Here is a 21,454-nt window from a genome sequence, read left to right on the forward strand (position 1 = left end):
AAAAATTATGACCAGCATCATATAAAAGAAGAGCTAAGAAGAAATAAAGAAAACCAGGTTTAAGGTCCTTAAAGAGGTCATGTCAAATTCAGGCAATGCTATGACAGTTTGTTGCTTATCAGTGAGAACATCACAACATTTGTTTTTTTGTGGATACTAATGTTTGTATCTAGAGGCCAATTGTTATGGAGGGAGTACTTGCAATACATGAGTACAGAATTGTACAGATACATTGTACATTTTACACAGTCACATGTATGAATATGGGCATAATGAGTCTAAGCAAAGTAAAATGGGAAAAATATTTTTGATGCCTTTAAAATTAGCTTAAGAGATTCACTCTAATTTTGTCTATTTAGACAAATATTGGCCTTCAAATTCCTATCTTGTCCTGCCCAAACAAACGTTTGCTCCCTCTCTTGCTACATTTTGTGCATTCCAGATACTCACCTGCAGTTAATTATCTTACATGTCTTTAGGTTTACAAGTCCAAGACAGAATGAGAACCTCGTCCACTCTTCCTTTTACTTTCTATTGTCCATCTCTATTCTCAGTACATAACACATGGAGTCCCATTCTCTTTATGGTCTCTGATTTATTTCCCTCTCTCTCCTATTCTCATTACTGTGTTTTCTTTTCCAGTTATTCTGACATTGTGCTCATCATAGAGGCAGATGGGCATTAGATGGATATTCCCTCATACAAAGAGAGCTCCTGTAGAAAAGGCCCCAAATTGTGTATCACAAGCACAAAGATCTGTTACAACTGAGAAGACAGAGAAGTACTGTTAGTGTATGCTGCACGAGGAACCCAAGTGTTTCTCCATCAATAATTTTCCTTACTGTTCCATGCAATGCCAGACTGGCACTGAAGGTGCACAGTTCAAGAGGGTTCCCTTGTCCCTCCTGTTTGTTAGAGCATGGATACGCAAGCACCTGCAGTAAACCTGCATGATTGGAGTGTAGCTTGCTACCAAATCAGTTCTGGAAGTCTTTGTCCAGCCTGATAACCATCCTAGCAACTTTCATAACACTTGATTCTTTCTATTAATTCCCAGAGAATAAATAACTTACTTGTTCTAAGGTAAAATGAGGACAGTAGGTGCTTACCAAGTGTTTTCTGCCAATGAGGTTTTCAGCATACTGAAAATGCTTTCCTCACCATTGGTGGTAACTTTCTTCCTAAGTACTATCTTCTAAGAATTTAATATCTGAACCATTTATTAATTACTTCATGTACTTTATTTATTTCCAGCTCATTTTGATACAAAGTGATGTGTCATTGCACTCTGTAATAGATAAATGATTTGGAAATTATTATACCTAGTTAAGTTATTGTAATACATCAGTAATTAGGTCATCATATAAACTAAAACAAATCATTTAATCATTTAAAATATGTATTTTCATCTATGAAAGAGAAACAGCAGTCTTATTCTTCATAATTTATGGTATTGAGATAAAATAAGGAGCAAATGAGATGACTAGCAACTAATCCATGCCAACTTCAACTAAACTAAGAAAGAATACAAGACTGAAAATGACATCCAGACACTGTATCACTGCTTTGTTGTTTATTCCAGGAGAAATAACAATTGATTCAGATGAGAGGTAAGAACTCATGGATACCATCAGAACAGTCCCTGTAAAGGTTTTCTTATTATGTAAATCAGGCAGAGTTTGAGAATTAAGTTCTCCTTACCTAAAAATTGTTACCTGTAGGTCTTAGATTGCTATATGCAAGCATCACATGCAAGAGAAGAAACTCAAGCTAGCTGAGTGTACAGTTCAGATCTGCAAGCCTGGGAAGCTGATGAACTTTGTCTCGGAAACTCAGTCCTCACTTTCGGACTTGCAGATTCTGATTTCTTCTTTCCATTTCCCAAAATAGGCTCAGGCCTGGGAGAAAAATCAGTTACTGGCTTAAGCTGCAGGTTAAAATCCAGATGATCAAGTTCCCAAAATAATGAATGTTTGAGCTTTTAAAAAAATAATAATGGGATTAAAATTTCAGCATTTAAGGAATAACTCTAGACATCAGACCTGGTGCGGGATTCATTTGATAGACAGGGTTGAAGATGCTATATATCATTACTGGGTGTAAAACTTACCTTTCTTCTTTTTCTGAAACATTATTTATTAACTCTTTTCATGAATTTCAAGGCATCAGAAATCCCAATACAAATAGGATGATTTTTAAAATTTTACCTCTTTTTTTCTCTCTATTTTAAAAAAGAATGATCAAAATTTCACCTTGCCAAAAGTCCGATACTGCTTTTGAACTAGTGGCTATCTTGTTTTTTTCTTATGCAAATAACTAATCATTTTATTATTGCGCCTCAAATATATGGTCTCAGGTTGGGATGTCACAGACTATGGAATTTGCTCTATTAATTAGTGGTTCAGTAGAGAATGTGCTTTGGGGATTTTTAACTACACTAAACCTGCTGAATACTGCCTATGGGAATTAGTGTAATGTCCACTAGCATTAGACAAGCAAAAGGACAAGAATATTTTAAGGGTTTGATAATGAAAGCATGTGCCAGCCAAGGTCCCATTGAGCCATGCTAGCTAGGGTTGTCGCTTGACATTTTATAGGGACGCTTGTGAGTGACAGGTTTATTAGGCAAAATGAGAGTATCAAATCTGAGAAAGTTATTTTAGATCTTGTTATACATTAATATCAATGAAGAGAAGTTACTTATGTTTAATAGGAAGTTAAATAGTGAGAGTAATCAACAGTAAGCATATGTTGATGCATAAGTAAGGAATATATTATTTCAGGAAAAGATTATTCAGGAAGAGTTTTAATTACTTTGAGATTTTTGTGTTATATTTTAGATCATTTGCTTTAGAAATTTGTCCTAAATAAAATGAGATACTCATGTGAACTTTGTAATTATAGCTACTGACTTTTTGCATACTTGGTTCCTGTTTCCTGCTGTAGCAAAATGAAGACTTTGCATTTTTACTTAAAGAATAATTAACAGAAGAAAAATATTTATGCAAGAAGAATCCACACAAATTTGCTTTTGTTTATACCTTAAAAAGGTACCACTCCTTCATGTTAAAATTAAAATAATAAAATTGAATCCTACAAAAGAAATACAATGCAGAGACAAGTAGATTTTTATTCAAGTAGATGTCCCAGTAAAGTTGAATGTATGTTGGTTGTTCTACGTGAATGTATTTGCACAATAAATTCCCAGAGAGACAGTTAGAAATAAAGATAACTGGTAAGGAGATAACAGAATAAACAAAAGGAAAGGCCCATATTAAAAAGTCGGAGGAAATATGAAGAGAAAGCAGAGTGATGGCCACAGAAACACACGTTTCAAAGCGTCTTGTAGACAGGCACAGCAGAAACAGGGAAGGGAAGAAGAGACCAACCTATGGAAATGAAGATTGGTTTTGATTTTGTTCGTGTTCATTTTCGTGCACAGTTGAGACTTTCAAGATGTCACTTCTTGAAATACCTCAGTGTTTTAGAATCAGTTGAAAGTGATTTTGAGATTTGCAGTAGCCCACAGTGAGTCTCTGCCTTCTGGTAAGAAAGCATTTTCATCTTAGCTAATTATACAGCATTGAAATGAGAGACAAGACTGAAAGAGGAAAGGGATGCTATTTTAGTTTAGATGGTTATTAGATTTCTTTCTGAGGTTATAAGAGACTGAGGTTTCAGTGACTAGGGAACTCCTAGGAGGGAATATAAAGAATGAGAACAAAAATCCTGGAAAAGGACAGAGCTGGTGCATTAAAGACGAGAAAGGAGGTCTGGTGTTGAAGGAATGGAGGGCTTTAACGAGAAAAAGCATTAGACCACATCGGAGAGATAGGAAGATGTTGTGTGGAGTATGACATTTGGTCATGATTCACAATGTACCATTTGTAACAATGGGGTTGCATCAGAAGGTCACTCCAACCACTGGAAAGACAATGGATATGAGGGAGGAAAGCACAGAAATAAGAAGAGCTTGGAAATTTTATGGTACCAGGCACAAAAAATGTTGGGAGCTTTCCTGGTGAGATTGGGAGAAGAATAAGCTAGCAGGAATAGAAAAGAGAACTTGAAATATTCCTGAGACACTTGGATTTCATGATTGACACGATGTTTGACCAGCAGAATCAAGAATAACTCCTAAGATTTTAGATAAAATAGCTACATATAGTAGTGTAATTTAAGTACAACATCATGACATAGACAAGGTGAAGTGAGTAGAAAGCAACTTCTACTTCAAATACGCATTTAATTTCTCATAGAAAATCAGTTTTAAGAGTTAGGCATATTTAAATAATAAATATATATATTCAATATACATATTGAATATCTTCCTAAGTGATCTTCCCATGACCTGTATGACAAAAATAGGAACTAGAAATTATTTTGAATTTTAAGAGCACAAAATTTATATGTGTTCAACCTTTTTAAATTTTTACTGAATAATAACATCAAATATTTTTATTGGGTAGATTAATCAGTTCTGAAGTATCTATTTCTCTTGGTATATTTAAATCTAGCTAATTAACACATACATTGCTTCACATAATTATCTCCATGGTGTTGTCATTGTGGTTCAATATATTAAGCCAGTGTTTGCAACATCATCATCCCATACTTGAATGCCAACTCCAGTCTTGGCTGCTCTTTGATTATCCAGCTTCTTGCTAATGCTCTAGGGAAGGGAGGGCAAGATGATCCCAGTATTTGGACTAAAATGCCTTTCCTGGTTCATGACTTCATCCTGGGTTATTCCTGGCTGTTGTAATCATCAACAGAGTGAATTAGCAAATGTAAAACTCTCTCTGTGTGTCTTTCTCTTCCTTTTTTGTCATTCATCCTTTCAAATAAATGAATATATTTTTAAAGTATATAATTTTTGGCCAGCATGGTGACATACCAAGCTAATCCCTGCTTGCAGCATTCCATATGGATTCCAAAACATGTCCTGGCTGCTCCAAGTCTGAACAAGCTTCCTGCCTATGGCCCTGGAGAGCAAAGGAGGATGGTTCAAATCCTTAGTCCTCTGTACCCACATGGGAAACCTGGAGGATGCACCTGCTCCTGGCTTCATTAGATCAGCTCCAGGTGCTACAGCCATTTGGGTAGTGAACCAGCAGATGTGATATTCTCTCTCTCTCTCTCTCTCTCTTTCTCGCTCCCTCTCTCTCTCTCTCCATCCCTACCTTTGTAACTTTGACTTTCAATAAATCCATCTTGTGAAAAAAAATGTATAATTTGCCAATATTTAGTCCAATTCTGTAGACTACCTCTTCACTGTGCTTTTATTTCTGCTGTGTGGACATTTTAATTTGACATATCATTTGTCCATTTTGACTTTATTGTTTGTGCTGTTGATGTCTTACCTTCTAAATTCTTGTCCAGACCAATGCTATTAAACATTTCCTCTATATTTTCCTTTAGTAGCTATATCACATTAAATAAAAGGGAAAAAAACGACATGAACATTTCAGTAGAAAGAAAAAGTATTTTTGTCCACTTCACAGCTCACACTTGAAATATACCGTATTTGGGTATATTTGGCTTGGCTGGGTCTCCTCAGAAACAGTGGTGCTACCTTCAGCAGCTCCTCCAGCACAGCGGCTTTCATTATGTAGGTGATCCAGAAAGCAGCGAGATATGTGGGTCCAAAGTTCAAGCCCAGTAGATACAGAAAAAGTATTTTTGTCCACTTCACAGCTCACACTTGAAGTATACCTTATGTAATGTGTTGCACCTCATTTCTACATTGTTTCTTGGAAAAATTATCATGTTAAGCTCTGTTATCATTGCACAGTAAGGTAACCCTCTTCCTATAGTGCTGGCATCCCAAATGGGCACTGATTCACATTCTGGATGCTCCACCTTCCATCCAACTTCCTGCTGATGAACTGGGAAAGCAGCTGAGGGTGATTTAAGTATTTGGGTATCTGCACGCGTGTGGGAGACCTGGAGAAGGCTCCAAGCTCCTGCTTTATGATTGGCTTGTTCCTACCATTGCAACCATTAATGGATGGAAGATGCCTCTCTCTCTCTCTCCTTCTCTCTGTAACTCTGTATTTCAAAAAAACAATTAAAGCCTAAGCATTTGTTATATTAATATTTAAAGTTTTCCCACTTCTTTATTTTCTTCTTACTATTTGATTTGTGAAAATATCAGTTGAAAATCTTTATCCTAATTAGAAACATTACAGCCTGTATAAATTTTAATGTTTCAATCTATTCTACAATAAATAAATCTAAATATGTGCATTTGTATCTGAAGGTAAATTTCCAGAAAGGAAAGTCAAGGGTCAATGTTAGTTTCTATGACAGCATGCACATGGTATTTCTCCTGTATGCTGCTCATAGTTTTTTGCAATAAAATGAGCAAACCTTACCTAAAAAGCTTACATGGAGGTGTTTTTTCAGACATGTATGGACCTACTGACCACCATAAAGATAAAGATGTCTATGTGCACCTCATCAGGACATTCTCTTGAAACTCTTTCAGCCAGCTACAGCCCTAGAAGTGATCACTACTCTTACCCTTGTCAACATTGACTGGATTGCGTATTTCTGAAAGCAAAGTAAATAAGAATATGTGTTGTGCTTGGCTTTTTAAATTAAGTATCACACTTTTCAGATTCATCTATGCTTAATTCTCAAAATACTCCATTGTAAGCATGTGAAGCAATTGATAAGTCTGCCATCCTCCCATTAACATGAATAAAGCTAACAAGAACATTTTAAAAAGATTTTTTAATTTACATTTATTGGAAAGGTGAATTTTACAGAGGGAGAAGGAGACACAGAGACAGAGGTCTTCCATCCACTGGTATACTCCCCAAATTGCAACAATGGCCAGAACCAACATGATGCAAAGCTGGGAGCCAGGAGCTTCTTCCGGGTCTTCTACGTGGGTGCAGGACCCGAGGCCTTGGGCCATTTTCCTCTGCATTCCTAGGTCATAAGCAGAAAGCTGGACAGGAAGAGGAGCAGCCAGGATGTGAAATGGTGCCCATATGTGATGCCAGCTTTGCAGGCAGACGATTAATGAACCATCATCCAGACTCCAACAACAACATTCTAACTCATTTTCAGAGGACATTTTCTGCCAAATTTCTTATGATCACAAAAGTTAAATAGTTAGAACATATAGTAAGAACATATTTAAGTGTTTGGGAAATGACTGTATTATTTGATAGTGATTGTAATATTTTGCATGCTTACTACCAAAAAAAGAATCGGCAGATAATAATTATGCAAATTTATGGGGAATCATGGAGCATTTCAATGAATGTGTACAGCGTGTGGTGATCAAAGCAATAACATTTCCTCTTTTTTGATATTACTGTTTTATTGGAGCCTTAGGATTCTTTAATTTGTTCACAAATTATATAAATTATATGGCACTATGGTCACCTCAGTGTTGTGTAATACAAGAAATTTACGCTCTAATTTTGTACCCGTTATCCAAACTCCCCCTTATAGTACCCTGAATGCATTTGGGATGGCTGTCTCAAAGCAACATTTAACTTCCCTTATAATATCTGATTCCCTCTCTTGCTCAGACCTGTAACCAGTCTGTGCATTCCCCCCACCTTTTTACCACATTCACCAATTCCAACACCAGATTTATAGCCAACACCACACGAATTTCCTGTCTTCCACCAAAACTGACCATTTTTCCTGGATCCATAATCTTACTGCTCTCATTCACTATCATTTCCAAAAATTTTAGTATTTTTATATTTACCATCACTCCAGTTGTTTTTAAAACCAAAACTACCTCTTTCACAGTAACTGTCACAACCTCTTCCTCCACCTGGGATTGTGTACTTTAGCCTATTGCCACTATATATATATTTTAAAGGTTTATGTATTTGTTTGGAATTCAGAGTTATGGTGATGACTGGAGAGAGAGAAGGAAAGGGAGAAAGCAAAATGTTTTCCTCTGCAATGTTCTCCCAGTCACCTCTCTCTGCCAGACTTGTTTTCACATAAAAAAAAGTAAGTCCTACTCTCTCTCTTTCTGGCATTGGGGACAGCGGATCAAGTTGCCACCTGTGACACCAGCAACACACTTGGGTGTCGGCTTGAGTCCCAGCCGCTCCACTTCTGATTCAGCTCCCTGCCTACATTCCTGGGAAGACAACAGAGGGTGTCCCAGGCATTGATCTCCAGCTCCCAATGTGGGAGATCTAGGTAAAGTTTCATTCTCTTGGCTTTAACCTGGCTCAAATCTGGCTGCTACAGACATTTGAGTCGTGAACCACTGGATAGAAAATCTCTCTCTCTCTCTCTCTCTCTCTCTCTCTCTCTCTCTCCTTCACTTGAGGAAAGAAAAATTCAGCTTCATGGGCCCAGCATGGCAGCACAGTGGCTAAAGTCCTCGCCTTGCATACATCAGGATCCCATATGGACATCGGTTCTATTCCTGGTAATCCTGCTTCCCATCCAGCTTCCTGCTTGTGGCTGGGAAAGCAGTCGAGGATGGTCCAAGGCCTTGGGACCCTGCATCCACGTGGGAGACCTGGAAGAGGCTCCTGGCTCCTGGCTTCAGATTGGCTCAGCTCTGGCCATTGTGGTCGCTTGTGGAGTGAACCATCGGATGGAAGATCTTCCTCTCTCTCTCTTCTCCTCTCTGTATATCTGACTTTGCGACAAAAATACAATAACTCTACGAAAAAGAATATAGCTCTACACAGTCATAATGAAACATTTCTTTCTATGATGAATACATTTTTCAGTTCAGTGGGAGCATTGATACTTGTAGAGAAAGACAGGTATTCTACACTGTGCTCCAAATTATAGAAAGGACATTTGTTGAAATTTAGTAACAATAAAGAAGAAAGGATTAAGTAGTAAGGACTTTATTATACATCATAATTTATTTCATGAACATAGTAAATGTAAAATGCTATTAATTACAGTGCATTTTTAACATGAGGCCAAATTAAATATACGACAACAAAGATTCAATGGAGAAGAGAATATTAAAAATATAAAAACAAATAGCAAGACACTAATTAAGCTCAGCCTGACTAGAATTTTTCCCCTTAGGCCATCTTTGACCTTGGAGAATATAATTACACAGTGGCTATAAGAACTTGTGGCTTACATGAAATTCCTCTTGAGAATAATAGAAGTGTTAAAGAAACAAAGAGAGATGCTGCTCCTTAATAATTAGTATCATTTCAACATTTTGCTATTTTTTCTCATATTGTCAGTGCTGTTGAGAGGACACCATCCCTAATACTATTTTACATCACTGTGGGTTTTTTTGTTTTGTACCAACCTGCTTTTAATTCTTTTCATTGGGTGAGAAATGATTTACAAAGGTTAAGAAACACAAGTCTCAAATGCTCTGTGACAAAATCATTATTAAGAAACAAAATATATTTTTCAAATTATAAAGTTTCCTTGAACTCCTTTGCAGTGCCTATCATCAGAATCATTATTCTCATAATTATTATAATTATTACTATTCTCATAATTCTCATTTCTATCACAAAATGCTAATCTTATCAATTCCTGAATTTTATGCTAATAAAAATTCACATTTACTCTGCCCTTCCCTGAAGAGTTACTTACATGATAAGAAGACTAAGAAGAGACAAGAGATATTCAATTAAGTTACTGTTGGATGCTTTACCTGTAACAAAGGAACAATTATGATGAACAGGATAATGTTATGTCTAGGACTGGTTAAACTGAAAAGTTAGGGAAAGAGACTAAGAGTATGAAACTCCTTCCACCAGTTCACATCATCTTGTCACCTTAGGTAATGGGTACAAATCTTTTTTCTACTGTAATGCAACTTATCACTTGGTGTGTAACTCTTTTAACTTGTATATATTAAAAATTGTACATAGTTCTGTCTCCCGTATGAGAAACAGTACTTCTTAAATGAGAGGTGCTTTTTCAAAATCACTTATTTTATTTGAATGGGAAAAAGAGTTAGAGAAAGAGAGAGAGAAAGAGAGAGAGAGAGAAAGAGAGAGAGAGAGAGATCCCCCTTGGTAGCGGCAAGGAACAGCATGCTTGAGGCCCTATCTGCAGCCCATTCCTGCAGCAGGCAGACACTTAAGCAGGGCAGTGGAATGCTAAACACAGCCTGGATGACCCAGGCACTCTGAAAAGGGAGGGAGCTGGAGTTGGGTATTCCACGCAGTGTATATAGAGCTGTGCTAAGAGCTTATCCTGAGAAGTACCATTTTAAGAAGGGCAACTGGAGAACATTTAGAAAATTGTTAGTTCCCTAAGCAGTGTGTTATGGTGGTTGATTGCATTGTTATTATTAAGATTGAAGAAACTCCAGTAGAAATAAGACTGATGAGCTGAAATGACTTCTGAAGAAATAAAAAATGAAAAATCCATCTTCAACTTCAAATTGGTGAGTCTCCACGAAACATTTCAAGAATTTTATTCTATGAAATATTTTTTAAGAATCACCCTAAAGAAGAGATTCCGAGAGGTGAGATGACTTACTAAATACAACGTTCCTCTGAGATCAGCTTCTCCTTTGATTTCGCCTTCTGATGTGTGTTTGAGATGATCCACGATTGGGTGGTGATGGTCTGTGGACCTGCTTTCCCTCAGGTGTGTATACGCCCCACCTGAAGTGATCCCACGGCGACATTAACCCAGGCAGCCTATCTTCTGAACAGAACGAGGGCAATGGGAATAACCTGCCTTGACCATCTCTTGGGAAGTTCTCAGGGTGACATCGTCTGTTACATAGGAAGCAAAAACTTTGGATAAATCAACCAGAATTAAATATTTGTGAAATATTTGTAAGACTTAAAGTATTATTCTCTATTTGACATGTAACAGCATGCTTTGTGCAACCTTCAATTGTAACTTGTCTTATAAAATCAGATTCAATTAAGGATTTAATCCTGGTTACAAGAAAAATCGTATTCTACCAGTGTAAAACAAATTTATGAATGGGTATCAAGTTTATCTAAGTAGGTAGATATTCTTGGTGACCTTACCTATTTTTTCAACATTATATATTATAATCTGAAGTATCAACAGGTGCGCATTGTGTATAAATAATCAAAAAAGTCTCCGATTTTTAAAAGAGTAATATTTATAGAATTATTTTGATTTCTTAGTTTGATTTAGTTGTTCTGCAAATGACTTATAATAAAATGCCCATTATTTAGAATATATACATAATAAATTTGATACATGTATGTAACCATATAAGGATCATCATAATAAGTATTTAGCATATGCATGTGTCCTCAAAGTTCCCATGTTCTTTGAAACTCACTCTTTCCAGCTGGCATGGATTGGCTCATGCCTCGCTGGGTGGGTCACAAAGATTAGTTACTCCTCACCATGGTGTTGAGGATTTTCCTGCACACCCCGCCCCCCCCAAAAAAATGTTCTGCACCTAAAATGTTGACATATATCTTGTTAGAGTTACAAGCCAGTCTGGATTATCCTAAAATCTGCCAAGATCAGCAAAATTTTACTTCAACACAACAACTGGCTAAATACCAAGATGAAATGGACACGAAACAGCTGAATGGTGCCTTATGGCCATTTTAAGGTACAGAGCAGCCGGTCCTGTATATGAACTAAAATTGAAATGTCAATGAGCTAATCATAGGTGGTGGCTAGGACTTGTTTTCCTTTTTTTTTTTTTTTTCTTTTTAATACACTGGTTACTCAAAACCATGTCAATTCCATAACATTGCAAATTGCTGTTGATGTTATATTGGGACTCTTAATTGACTGTGATGATATTCTGCCAGCTCAAACTTCAGACCAGAAAAGGTCTCCCCAAGAAACTGTTCAACCCATCTGGACAATAAGTAGCTGGACTCTATGCTTGGTATATGTTTGCAATGAAAGAATCTTGATTGAATTTGAACTGTAATACTGCATCAAGGTGGAGGAATCCACCGGGGGGAGGGGAGAGGGAGGGAGGGGGGGATTCCCAGAGCCTATGAAACTGTCACATAATGCAAAATAATTAACAATAAAAAAAAAAAAAGAAACTCACTCTTTCCTTTCCCACCACACATTCTTCCCACCTTCATAGCAGCTAGTTTCTTTTCTGTTACAGTTTATTAGTTCACACAATTTAGAATTTTACATGAAGCCAATCAAGTAGTGCTCTCTCCCTCTCTCCATTAGTTGGCTTCTTCTACCACATAATTATTTTGATACCTGCTGTACTTTGTGCATTTCTTCTAACTGGGGAGTAGTATTCTATTGTATGTGTGTAGCCCAGGTGAGTAATGTAATGAGGGATATGTGGTTTATTAGTTTGGGACTAATACAAATATTTGTGAACATTCATGCGCACAGACACCTGTTTGAATTTAAATTTATTGAAACTTTTTTTGGCCCAAAATATGCTCTAATTTTGCAAAATTCTTATGTGTGCCTAAAAGGAATATTTTGACATTTATCTGTTTTCTACAAATGTCAATTATATCAAACTGGATTTTAGTATACTTCCTGGTTGTTACATCTTTGATGATATTTTTGATGTACTTTCATCAGTTATTGAGAGTGATATATTGAAGACTTGGATTACATTTTGTCTGTTTTTCATGTATTTTTATTTCAGATCATCACAGCTGTGATATTAAGGATACAGGTAATAACTAAAATGGTCATAGCCTCCTGATTTTTGATTTCTTTTTCCAGTGTGGAATTGCCTTCTTTATCTCTGGTAGTATTATTTTCCTTGTGGCATATTTTACTTTAAATATAATTAGTATAATTTATATTATTTTTTATCTCATGAGAGATTTTTGAATTTTCACAGATTTCTACTTTTTGAAAAAATAAATATGAATTTCAAAATGTTGTTTTTAGATGTTTTAATTTTTATTGGAAAGGCAGATATACAGAGAGGAGGAGAGCCAGAGAGGAAGATCTTCCATTTGATGGTTCACTCCCCAAGTGGCTGCAATGGCTGGAGTTGAGCTGATCCGAAGCCAGGAGCCAGGAGCCTCTTCCATGTCTCCCACACCAGTGCAGGTACCCAAAGTTTTGGGCCATCTTCCACTGCTTTCCCAGGCCACCAACAGGGAGCTGGATGGGAAGCAGGGCAGCCAGGAATAGAACCGGCACCCATATGGGATCCAGGTATGTTCAAGGTGAAGACTTTTGCTACTAGGCTACTGTGCCGGGCCCCTCAAGATGCTTTGAATCACAATTAAGTTACCATTTAACTGGATTTTTTATGAATTTTTTAAAATACTTGAATACAGTATCACTAAGCAATTAATTTGGAGTTCAATAACATAGGTAACCAGGATCTATACAACTTTAGAAACAATTCATATTTAACTTTTTGTAAGACAGATGTGAACACATGTTAAAATGAAAAAGAAATGTAAACTAAATAATAAAATCTGCCATAAACTCTTAAAATAAGAGATCAAGCCAACACAGCAGGATTCATGATCAGTATACAAAAGACCATCACTTTTGCATCAGTGACCATGAATATTCAGAATTTGACATTATAAACATAATATCATTTACAGTGGCCTTCATTTACAATGTTTTACATATATAATATATCTGATGAATGATTATTTCCAAAATACACAAAAAACTCAACACTCAGCAATCCAAAAATAAGTCACTTGGTTTTAAAATGAATAAAAGATGACAGGCAGTGCAATGCAGCTGTTATGACCCTGCTTGGTCATAAATTGTTGCTTCTGATTCCAGTTCCTGCTGATTTACATACTGAGAGATAGGAGTTGATGTTTCAAGCATTGGAGTCCCAGTCACCCATTTTGGTGACTTTTTTTTTTTTTAATTCTGGGATTCTGCCTTTGGCCTGATCCAGCGTTAGCTGTTGAGGGGCTAATGCTAAGTGAACAGTAGGAAAATGATCCTTAGTTCTGTCTATATTTTTTCTCTCTCTTTTTCTCTCTACCTTTCAAATATAATAAGATTTCAAAAAGAAAAGACTTTAAAGAGAATGAAGAAAAGACCTTAAAAGAATGCTCCACAAAATAAACACACTTATGGAAACGGAACTTATGAAAATATGTTCTATGTTTTAAATAATCATGAAAATACAAATAAAAATGAGATGCCTTGTACATCTACTGGAATGATCAAAATCCAAAATGGTGAAAACACCAGATGCTTGCTGAGAATGTGAGGAAACAGAAAAACCGACTTTTGGCCGATGAGAATGAACAAAGATCAATCACGTTGGAGGACAGTTTGTCAGCTTCTTACAAAATTAAAGGTAATCTTACTTTAAGACCAAGCCATTGTGCTTCACTCAAGTTCACATGAAAACCTTCCCATTGTTATGTAAAGTAGCTTGTTTATAGTTGTAAAACAAAAAAATAAGATATCTTTATTTGATGAATTAATAAGTAAACTGAAGATGTGTAAAAACTGTACTATAATTTTGCATCTTCTCGTTTTTCTTCACTGGCAGTCTTAAGCACAGCAATCTGTTGTGATGCTGGACAGCAGCAGATACACGCAGCTCACAGCCAACCAAATGAGCATGAGCTCACAGCCAACCAAGTGAATGTGAGCTCACAGCCAACCAAGTGAACTTGAGCTCACGGCCAACCAAGTGAGCATTAGCTCACGGCCAACCAAGTAAGTGTGAGCTCACAGCCAACCAAATGAGCATGAGTTCACAGCCAACCAAGTGAACGTGAGCTCACAGCCAACCAAGTAAGTGTGAGCTCACAGCCAAAAGTGAGCGTTAGCTCACGGCCAACCAAGTAAGTGTGAGCTCACTTGGTTGACTGAGCGTGAGCTCACAGCCAACCAAGTGAGCATGAACTCACAGCCAACCAAGTGAACATGAGCTCACAGCCAACCAAGTGAGCGTGAACTCACAGCTGAGTGAGCATGAGTTTAGCCAGTCAATGCTTCAATGCACTGTACTGTGAAGCTATAATGTCCAGTACTATAGTTGCATTAGATAAATTTGAATTTGTGCTGCTTTTAATTTTTACAATGGATTGATGGCATGTAGCCTAAATGTAAGTTGAAGGGCATCCATATAAGACACCTGTTCTTTTGCTTTCATGAGTTAATGGGTTGTTTCTGTATCTTAGCAATTTAAATAGTAAACATGGGCTTGAGCACATCTCTTTGTTTTTCTGATTTAGTTCTCTTTAGAAATATCTAGTGATTGCGTAATCTACACCATCTATCATAAGTTGGGTCATGTTCTACACTTCAATCCGTAAAACTGGAGCTCAGAAACAGCATTATGTCATGACCAGATGATACAGAAGAGGATAAAGGAGAGAGGAGAAGGAGGGTTGATCCCTTATGCTTCCAAATCTATATTGTGAAAAATTAGAAATACACTCATTTTATATAAATTGAAAGAATAAACAATAAAGCAAAGATAATGTTATCTCAAAAATTTAAAAGGACATGAAGAAGAATTAAAAGAAAAAAGAAAAGGAGGAAAAGAACAGAAAATAGGGAGACAGATTGTGGAGGCAAAGGGAGGAAGAAGAAAGAAGGAAGGGAATCTCATTGTATTCTTAGAATTGTATCTGTGAATTACATTGAATTTGTGAAAAACTAACATTTACTGAGTGTCTATATTTTACATTCTATTTTAAAATTTTTGATTATGTGTAATGCTTGCATGGTTTAGGGGTGCAATGCCATGTCTCAATATCTACGCATAATTTAAAGCAGTAACTCCAGGCAATGAACCATTCCATTCCTTATCAGCCCTTTCTTACAGTTCTTTATATAGACTATAATACTTCGTTGTGAATCATTGTCACACTAAGATGCTGGAAACACCAGAACCTGTTATGGTCCCTCTTCCATGCCTTGGAACCCATTATCCAATCTTATGCCTTTCACTTTCCTCCACATTTCCCAGATTCTGGCAATCACCATTTTGAATTCAATAGATAACAAACACTAATATTGTTTTAAGCTTCCTAATATGAGAGGTAGCATGTATTATTTGTTCTGCTGTGTTAAGTGTGGCTGCAGTGTCCAAAGGCTTTTAGCCGTCCTCTACTGCTTTCCCAAGCCACAAGCAGGGAGCTAGATGGGAAGTGGAGCAGCTGGGACATGAACTGGTGCCCTTATGGGATCTGCACTTGGAGATGGAGGATTAGCCAACTGAGCAATCAAGTCAAGCCCTAATCCAGCATTTACTCCTGTGTAGTTAATTACTTTATATTTGATTTTAACTCATTTTCCCCATTAGCATTTGAGTGGAAAACTATACCAAAGGTATGGCTATTGATTAATTTTAAATACCATTATGAATTGTATCAGATATGTGTATCTGTAGCCTGGACCACCTTTTAAAATTAAAGGCTCTATGTCAACTATCACATAACTAGGAAAACATACAATTTGGAGGGTGTCTGCTGATATAGAATAGGAAAAATTATATAGAAATGAAACATATCTTGTAATTTATTGTTTTAGTTCTTGCTTATACTCCTCAGGAGTGTTATCTTTTATAGATTTTTTGTTGGATACTATGGTTAGAGAAGTAGTAAACCTTTGATTATGGAGTGAATTGAAATTATATTTTTTGTAAAACTAAAGAAAAAAGGAAGGAAGGAGGGGTATTGAGGGAATGAAAGTGGGAGAGAGGTATGGCTATCTTATAATATCACTTATAAGAAACATTAGATCTGTTAATTTTGTATTAATGAAAAATAAAAGATAAACCAATGCTCTGATGTGTCGACCTATTTTGTAGGATTGAAAATGAAGTGAGGCTTTTGGACCATAAGAATGTCCATTAACATCCATGCACAAGCTTCTAAATCACTTCCTAGCATTTTTCATCTCTTTATTTCTCAGGGTAAGGATGGCTAGATTTAGAAAATATGTTGAAACAGAGTAAAACATGGTGAGACATTTGTCTGCCCAAGTGATGTGGAAAGCCCACATATACATGGAGATACATGGCACAAAGTAGAGCATCACCACATGATGCGGGCAGCGCAGGTAGAGAGGGCCTTGGTGCACCAGCTTTAGGGCTTTGTCAGACAGTGAGAAGTACCCATGTGTAGTATATTAGGAGCAGAATAAAATATGTTATAGCAGCAACCTCACTGTCAGAATTTGTTAAAATGTCCAAATTGCAGGAATCCATGCAAACCAGCTTGACTGCCAGTAGTAAATTGTTTCCACATTTGTTTCAAAATGTTTATTTTTTTAAAAAGTATTTTGAAATAGCTAAGGTACTGTTTAATATTGGACTTCTACCGTCTTGACGAATTTTGTTTGACTTCCTCTGCATTGATCCAACCACCCTTTTTGGAAAGGATACTTAAAAGTTTTTTAAGTATCCTGTGTTTCTCAATGACCTTTTTAAGCCTAAGTATCACTTCTAGGCTTCACGAAGGCTCTCCACAGTTTCCTCATGGCTATCTTCATTTCTTTGTTTCGCAGACTGTAAATAAGAGGATTCAAAATAGGGGTGATGACAGTGTAAAAAACAGACAGGAACTTATCCACAGAGTGGTTGCCGGAGGGCCATATATAAATGATGATACATGGGCCGAAGAAGAGAATCACTACTGTGATGTGAGCAGCCAGTGTTGAACGGGCTTTGGAGTGCCCAGCAGAAGAGTGCCTCCTAATGGTTGTGAAGATTCGACTGTAAGAAACAAGCAAAACGAAGAAGCAGCTCAGGGATATCACTCCACTGTTTGCAACAATGACTATCCGCACACTATAGGTGTCTACGCAGGCAAGTCTGGAAAGCAGAGGGAGATCACAGAAAATGCTGTCCATCACATTGGGACCACAGAAAGGCAAATTCACAGCAAAGGGTATCTGAAGGCCCGAGTGAAGAAAACCTAAGAACCATGAAATCAATACAAGGAAAACACACACTTTCTTGTTCATGATGACTGTGTAGTGCAGAGGCTTACAGATGGCCACATATCTGTCATAAGCCATGGAAACCAGCAGTATCATTTCAACTACACCCAGTAAGTGAAGAAGAAATATCTGAGTGAAACAGCCAGCAAAAGAAATTGTCTTATGATTTTTGACTAAGTTTGCAATCATCTTAGGGGTGGCGAAGGAAGCAAGGGTCATATCCACAAATGAGAGATTAGCAAGGAGAAAATACATGGGAGTGTGCAGATTTGGGGTGCAAGTCACTGTGATCACAATGAAAAGGTTTCCAACAATTGTAGCCACATAGATAACCAAAAAGAGTGCAAAGAGAAGAAATTGAGTATCTTGGGAGTTACTGAATCCCAGTAAGATGAATTCTGATACTTGAGACTGATTTAGTACTTCTGTGAACTCCATCGTAGGTTTGTTCTCAGATCCCTATGGAAAGAATACAGAGATCATTCATATAAGATATTAAGGAGCTTTCTCATTACTTTGGCTCACACAATAATTTTCTTAAACGTTGAAATTCAGTGATAGCCTGCATTACTTCTTTTTTTAATATTTATTTTTATTGGAAAGGCAGATGTACAGAGAAGAGAAGAAACAGAGAGGAAGATCTTTGCTCTACTGATTCACTTCTCCAGTGGCTGCAACGGCTGGAGCTGTGCCGATCTGAAGCCAGGAGCCAGGAGCCTCTTCTGGGTCTCCCACGCAGGTGCAGGGTCCCAAGGCTTTGGGCCGTCCTCCACTGCTTTCCTAGGCCACAAGCAGGGAGCTGGATGGGAAGCGGGCTGCTGGATTAGAACTGGTGCCCATATGGGATCCCAGTGCATTCAAGGCGAGGACTTTAGACACTAGACCATGGCACTGGGAATGCCTTCATTACATCTAAGAAGGAATCAGATAGTTCATAGGGGACTTCTAACCCTAGTTTTTAAATAACAGCCTACTCACATGTCAAGTTTCTCTCAAGCCAAACATGAGCTCAAGAGGGGCATTTGCCTCATCTTCATAGGTCAAAAGAGACCCTATGATCTTTAGGTGGTTTGTGTTTTTGTGGGCTGCAATGTGGCTTAATTTGAAATCCTTGGAGAGCAAAAGGGGTTGGCAGAAACTCCTTAAAACAGTGACGCTTGCAGCGAGTGGTCTTCCTAACTGTAATCCCCAGAGTTTTGAAAAGTGCTGCATCTTAGCAGACATAGAGATGCATGTGGATAAGAGTGTGTGAACTTGAGAGTGAAGCAGACTGCTCTCTACCAGAACTAGAGTGGATGTCTGCTCCTCCCTCTTAGACTTTCCTACCTTTCTTCCAGATGTGAGTGTCAGTGCCAACCGCCTTCTGTGACTGAAGTCCACATTGCTACTGTAGTTTCATAGGCCTCTAAAATGCAGACAATGCAGAAGTGATTGGCTCAGCTGTCAAAAGGTCACTTAGGGCATCTGCAACCCATATTACAGTGCCTGATTTTGAGTACTTATCTGTTCCCGATTTCAGCTTCTTACTACGAGCACACCAGAAGGCAGTGGATATTGGCTCACAAAGTTGGTTCTTAGCCACCACGTGTTAGACCGGGATGGAGTTTCTGGGATCCTAGGGTAAGCCTGGCTCAGTCCTGCCTGCTGCATGCCATAATGGATGGAAGTGCTCACTGTCTCTGCCTTTCAAATAAATGAAAATATATTTTTAAGATTACAAAAATTTGAAGTCAGTCAAGATTAAATAGCATGGATGTATATTCTGAATATTCTGAATCTTAGGGTCCTTGAAATAACAGTAAAAATTATTCTAACAAGGACACATATAGTGGAAGAAAAAAGAAACATCTGTGAACTTAAGTGACATCATTTGTGATATCGCAAAGCCTTTATCCCCACTTTCAGCTCACATGTCACTTTTTAGTTGTAGTTATAAAATTATATCCCATCAACATATCATAGATTGCCATTCATATGCTGGTCATAGTCTTCACTAGGCCTCCATTCATATTCTTGTACAGCATCACAGACCTGTACTTGATGAAAGACAGCTTTGCTGACTCTCCCAAGCTTAGGCTGCTGTTCGAAGAGGTAGAATGCTGTGTTCCAATATGGGGAATGATACTGTGTGTGTGTGTGTGTGTGTGTGTGTGTGTGTGAGTGACAGAGAGAGGACTCAAAAAACCAATATGAATCAACATTACACACAAAAAAACCAGGTTGGAGGTCATGAATTCTGTGTTTCTGTTACTGAAGATGGGAGGAGTGAGTGTGATGTTTGGAAACACTGTTGAATAGGGTTGGGAGCCTGAACATAAAAGTCAATGCTGCCTCCAATAACGGGCACATCTTTGCTTCTGGCTATTATCTTCACAGTCGGCAAGACAAGGTGGTCGTGCCCAAGCTCCTTTCAAGTCCAAACTTACTGAGTCTATTAATAATTGATTTGTTATTATAGTTTGAGTATATTTATTCTAGCCATGTTTCAAGTTTTTTCCTTATATTCTAGCTACCTTGATTTTAACCTTGATTAAATACAAATATCAGATACAACTTTCTGACAGATTATCTTGAAAGAGTTCTGTAATATCTTTCCTATATGCCCTTGCACCATTTTGTGTGCAGATGCTTATATCATTTGGTGGTTAATTGTGCTGGTTCTCCCTGTCTATGTTTCAGAAACTTTAAAATGTATAGAGCCTTTAAGACAGTTTTACTTTTGAGAATTTACCATAAAGACATGATTATGTGTGTACAATAAAATAGTCACAATAACAACACATGAAAATCCGGAGTGTTCTAAATGTCACACAATTTAGGCTTACTTTCTCAAATAACTTGCAGGAAATAATAGAGTGTAATTTTGCACCTTTGAGAAGCAGTATTTAAACATATAGATAGGATTGTGTTATGTCTCAGTGAATCAACCTCCTGCTGTAATAGCAGCAGCTCAAACGAGAGCCAATGTGAGTCCATGCTGCTCTGTTTCCAATACAGCTTTCTGCTAATGTGCTTTGCAGGCAGCAGAGGGTTGCCCAAGTGTCTGTGTCCCTGCTATAGTAGACCTGCTGAACTAGCCCTGGCCATTGCTGTGTTTAGGATAGTGATTCAGCTGATGAAAAATCTGCCCCTCTAATTGTACCTCTTTCAAATAAATAAATGAATGAATAAATAAATAAGAACAAGAAAGAATTCACATTTTCAAATGGAAATAAATTTATTACATTACATTATTAATTATCTGATTTTATAAACATTAAGTGCACATATTGATATGTACCATGTCAAATTTTCATATTTTTACAAATATTGGGCAATGGTTCAGGTAAATGTTATATCAATGGTCTTTACCACTAACTCCTATTTTTTTCTTATGCAATCACTTTACTGAATTATAATTTAGGAATCAATTTCAGTGTTTTTAGAGAAACTGAAATCGTGAGTGAGACGATTGAGGATGTTTCAGGGTGAAAGGATAAGATAGCACATTGGGCACAGCAGGAACAGAATTAAGATTCTCATAACAATGAAAATGCAAGTGCATAATACATTGATGTAATATCAGAATAAACTAAACAGAAACAAAGTCCTTTTCAATGAAGTATGAAGTAAAAATTAGATATGTGAA

At 37.2% G+C, this 21,454-nt stretch overlaps 1 protein-coding gene across 1 annotated transcript; it reads right to left on the reverse strand.

The window, feature by feature from the left end:
- Positions 1-17,316: 17,316 nt before the first annotated feature.
- LOC101518866 (olfactory receptor 4K17) lies at positions 17,317-18,264 on the reverse strand. Its single transcript, XM_004584863.4, has one exon. The coding sequence runs from the start codon at positions 18,262-18,264 to the stop codon at positions 17,317-17,319; it is 948 nt and encodes a 315-aa protein (XP_004584920.4).
- Between the last annotated feature and the right edge of the window lie 3,190 nt (positions 18,265-21,454).

This window comes from Ochotona princeps, chromosome 6 (genome assembly GCF_030435755.1).
Source record: "Ochotona princeps isolate mOchPri1 chromosome 6, mOchPri1.hap1, whole genome shotgun sequence".
Taxonomy (NCBI): Eukaryota; Metazoa; Chordata; class Mammalia; order Lagomorpha; family Ochotonidae; genus Ochotona; species Ochotona princeps.

What these genes read in the sequence shown, in the direction of transcription:
- LOC101518866 (XM_004584863.4), bottom strand. Translation starts at nt 18,264, where the DNA reads ATGGAGTTCACAGAAGTACTAAATCAGTCTCAAGTATCAGAATTCATC.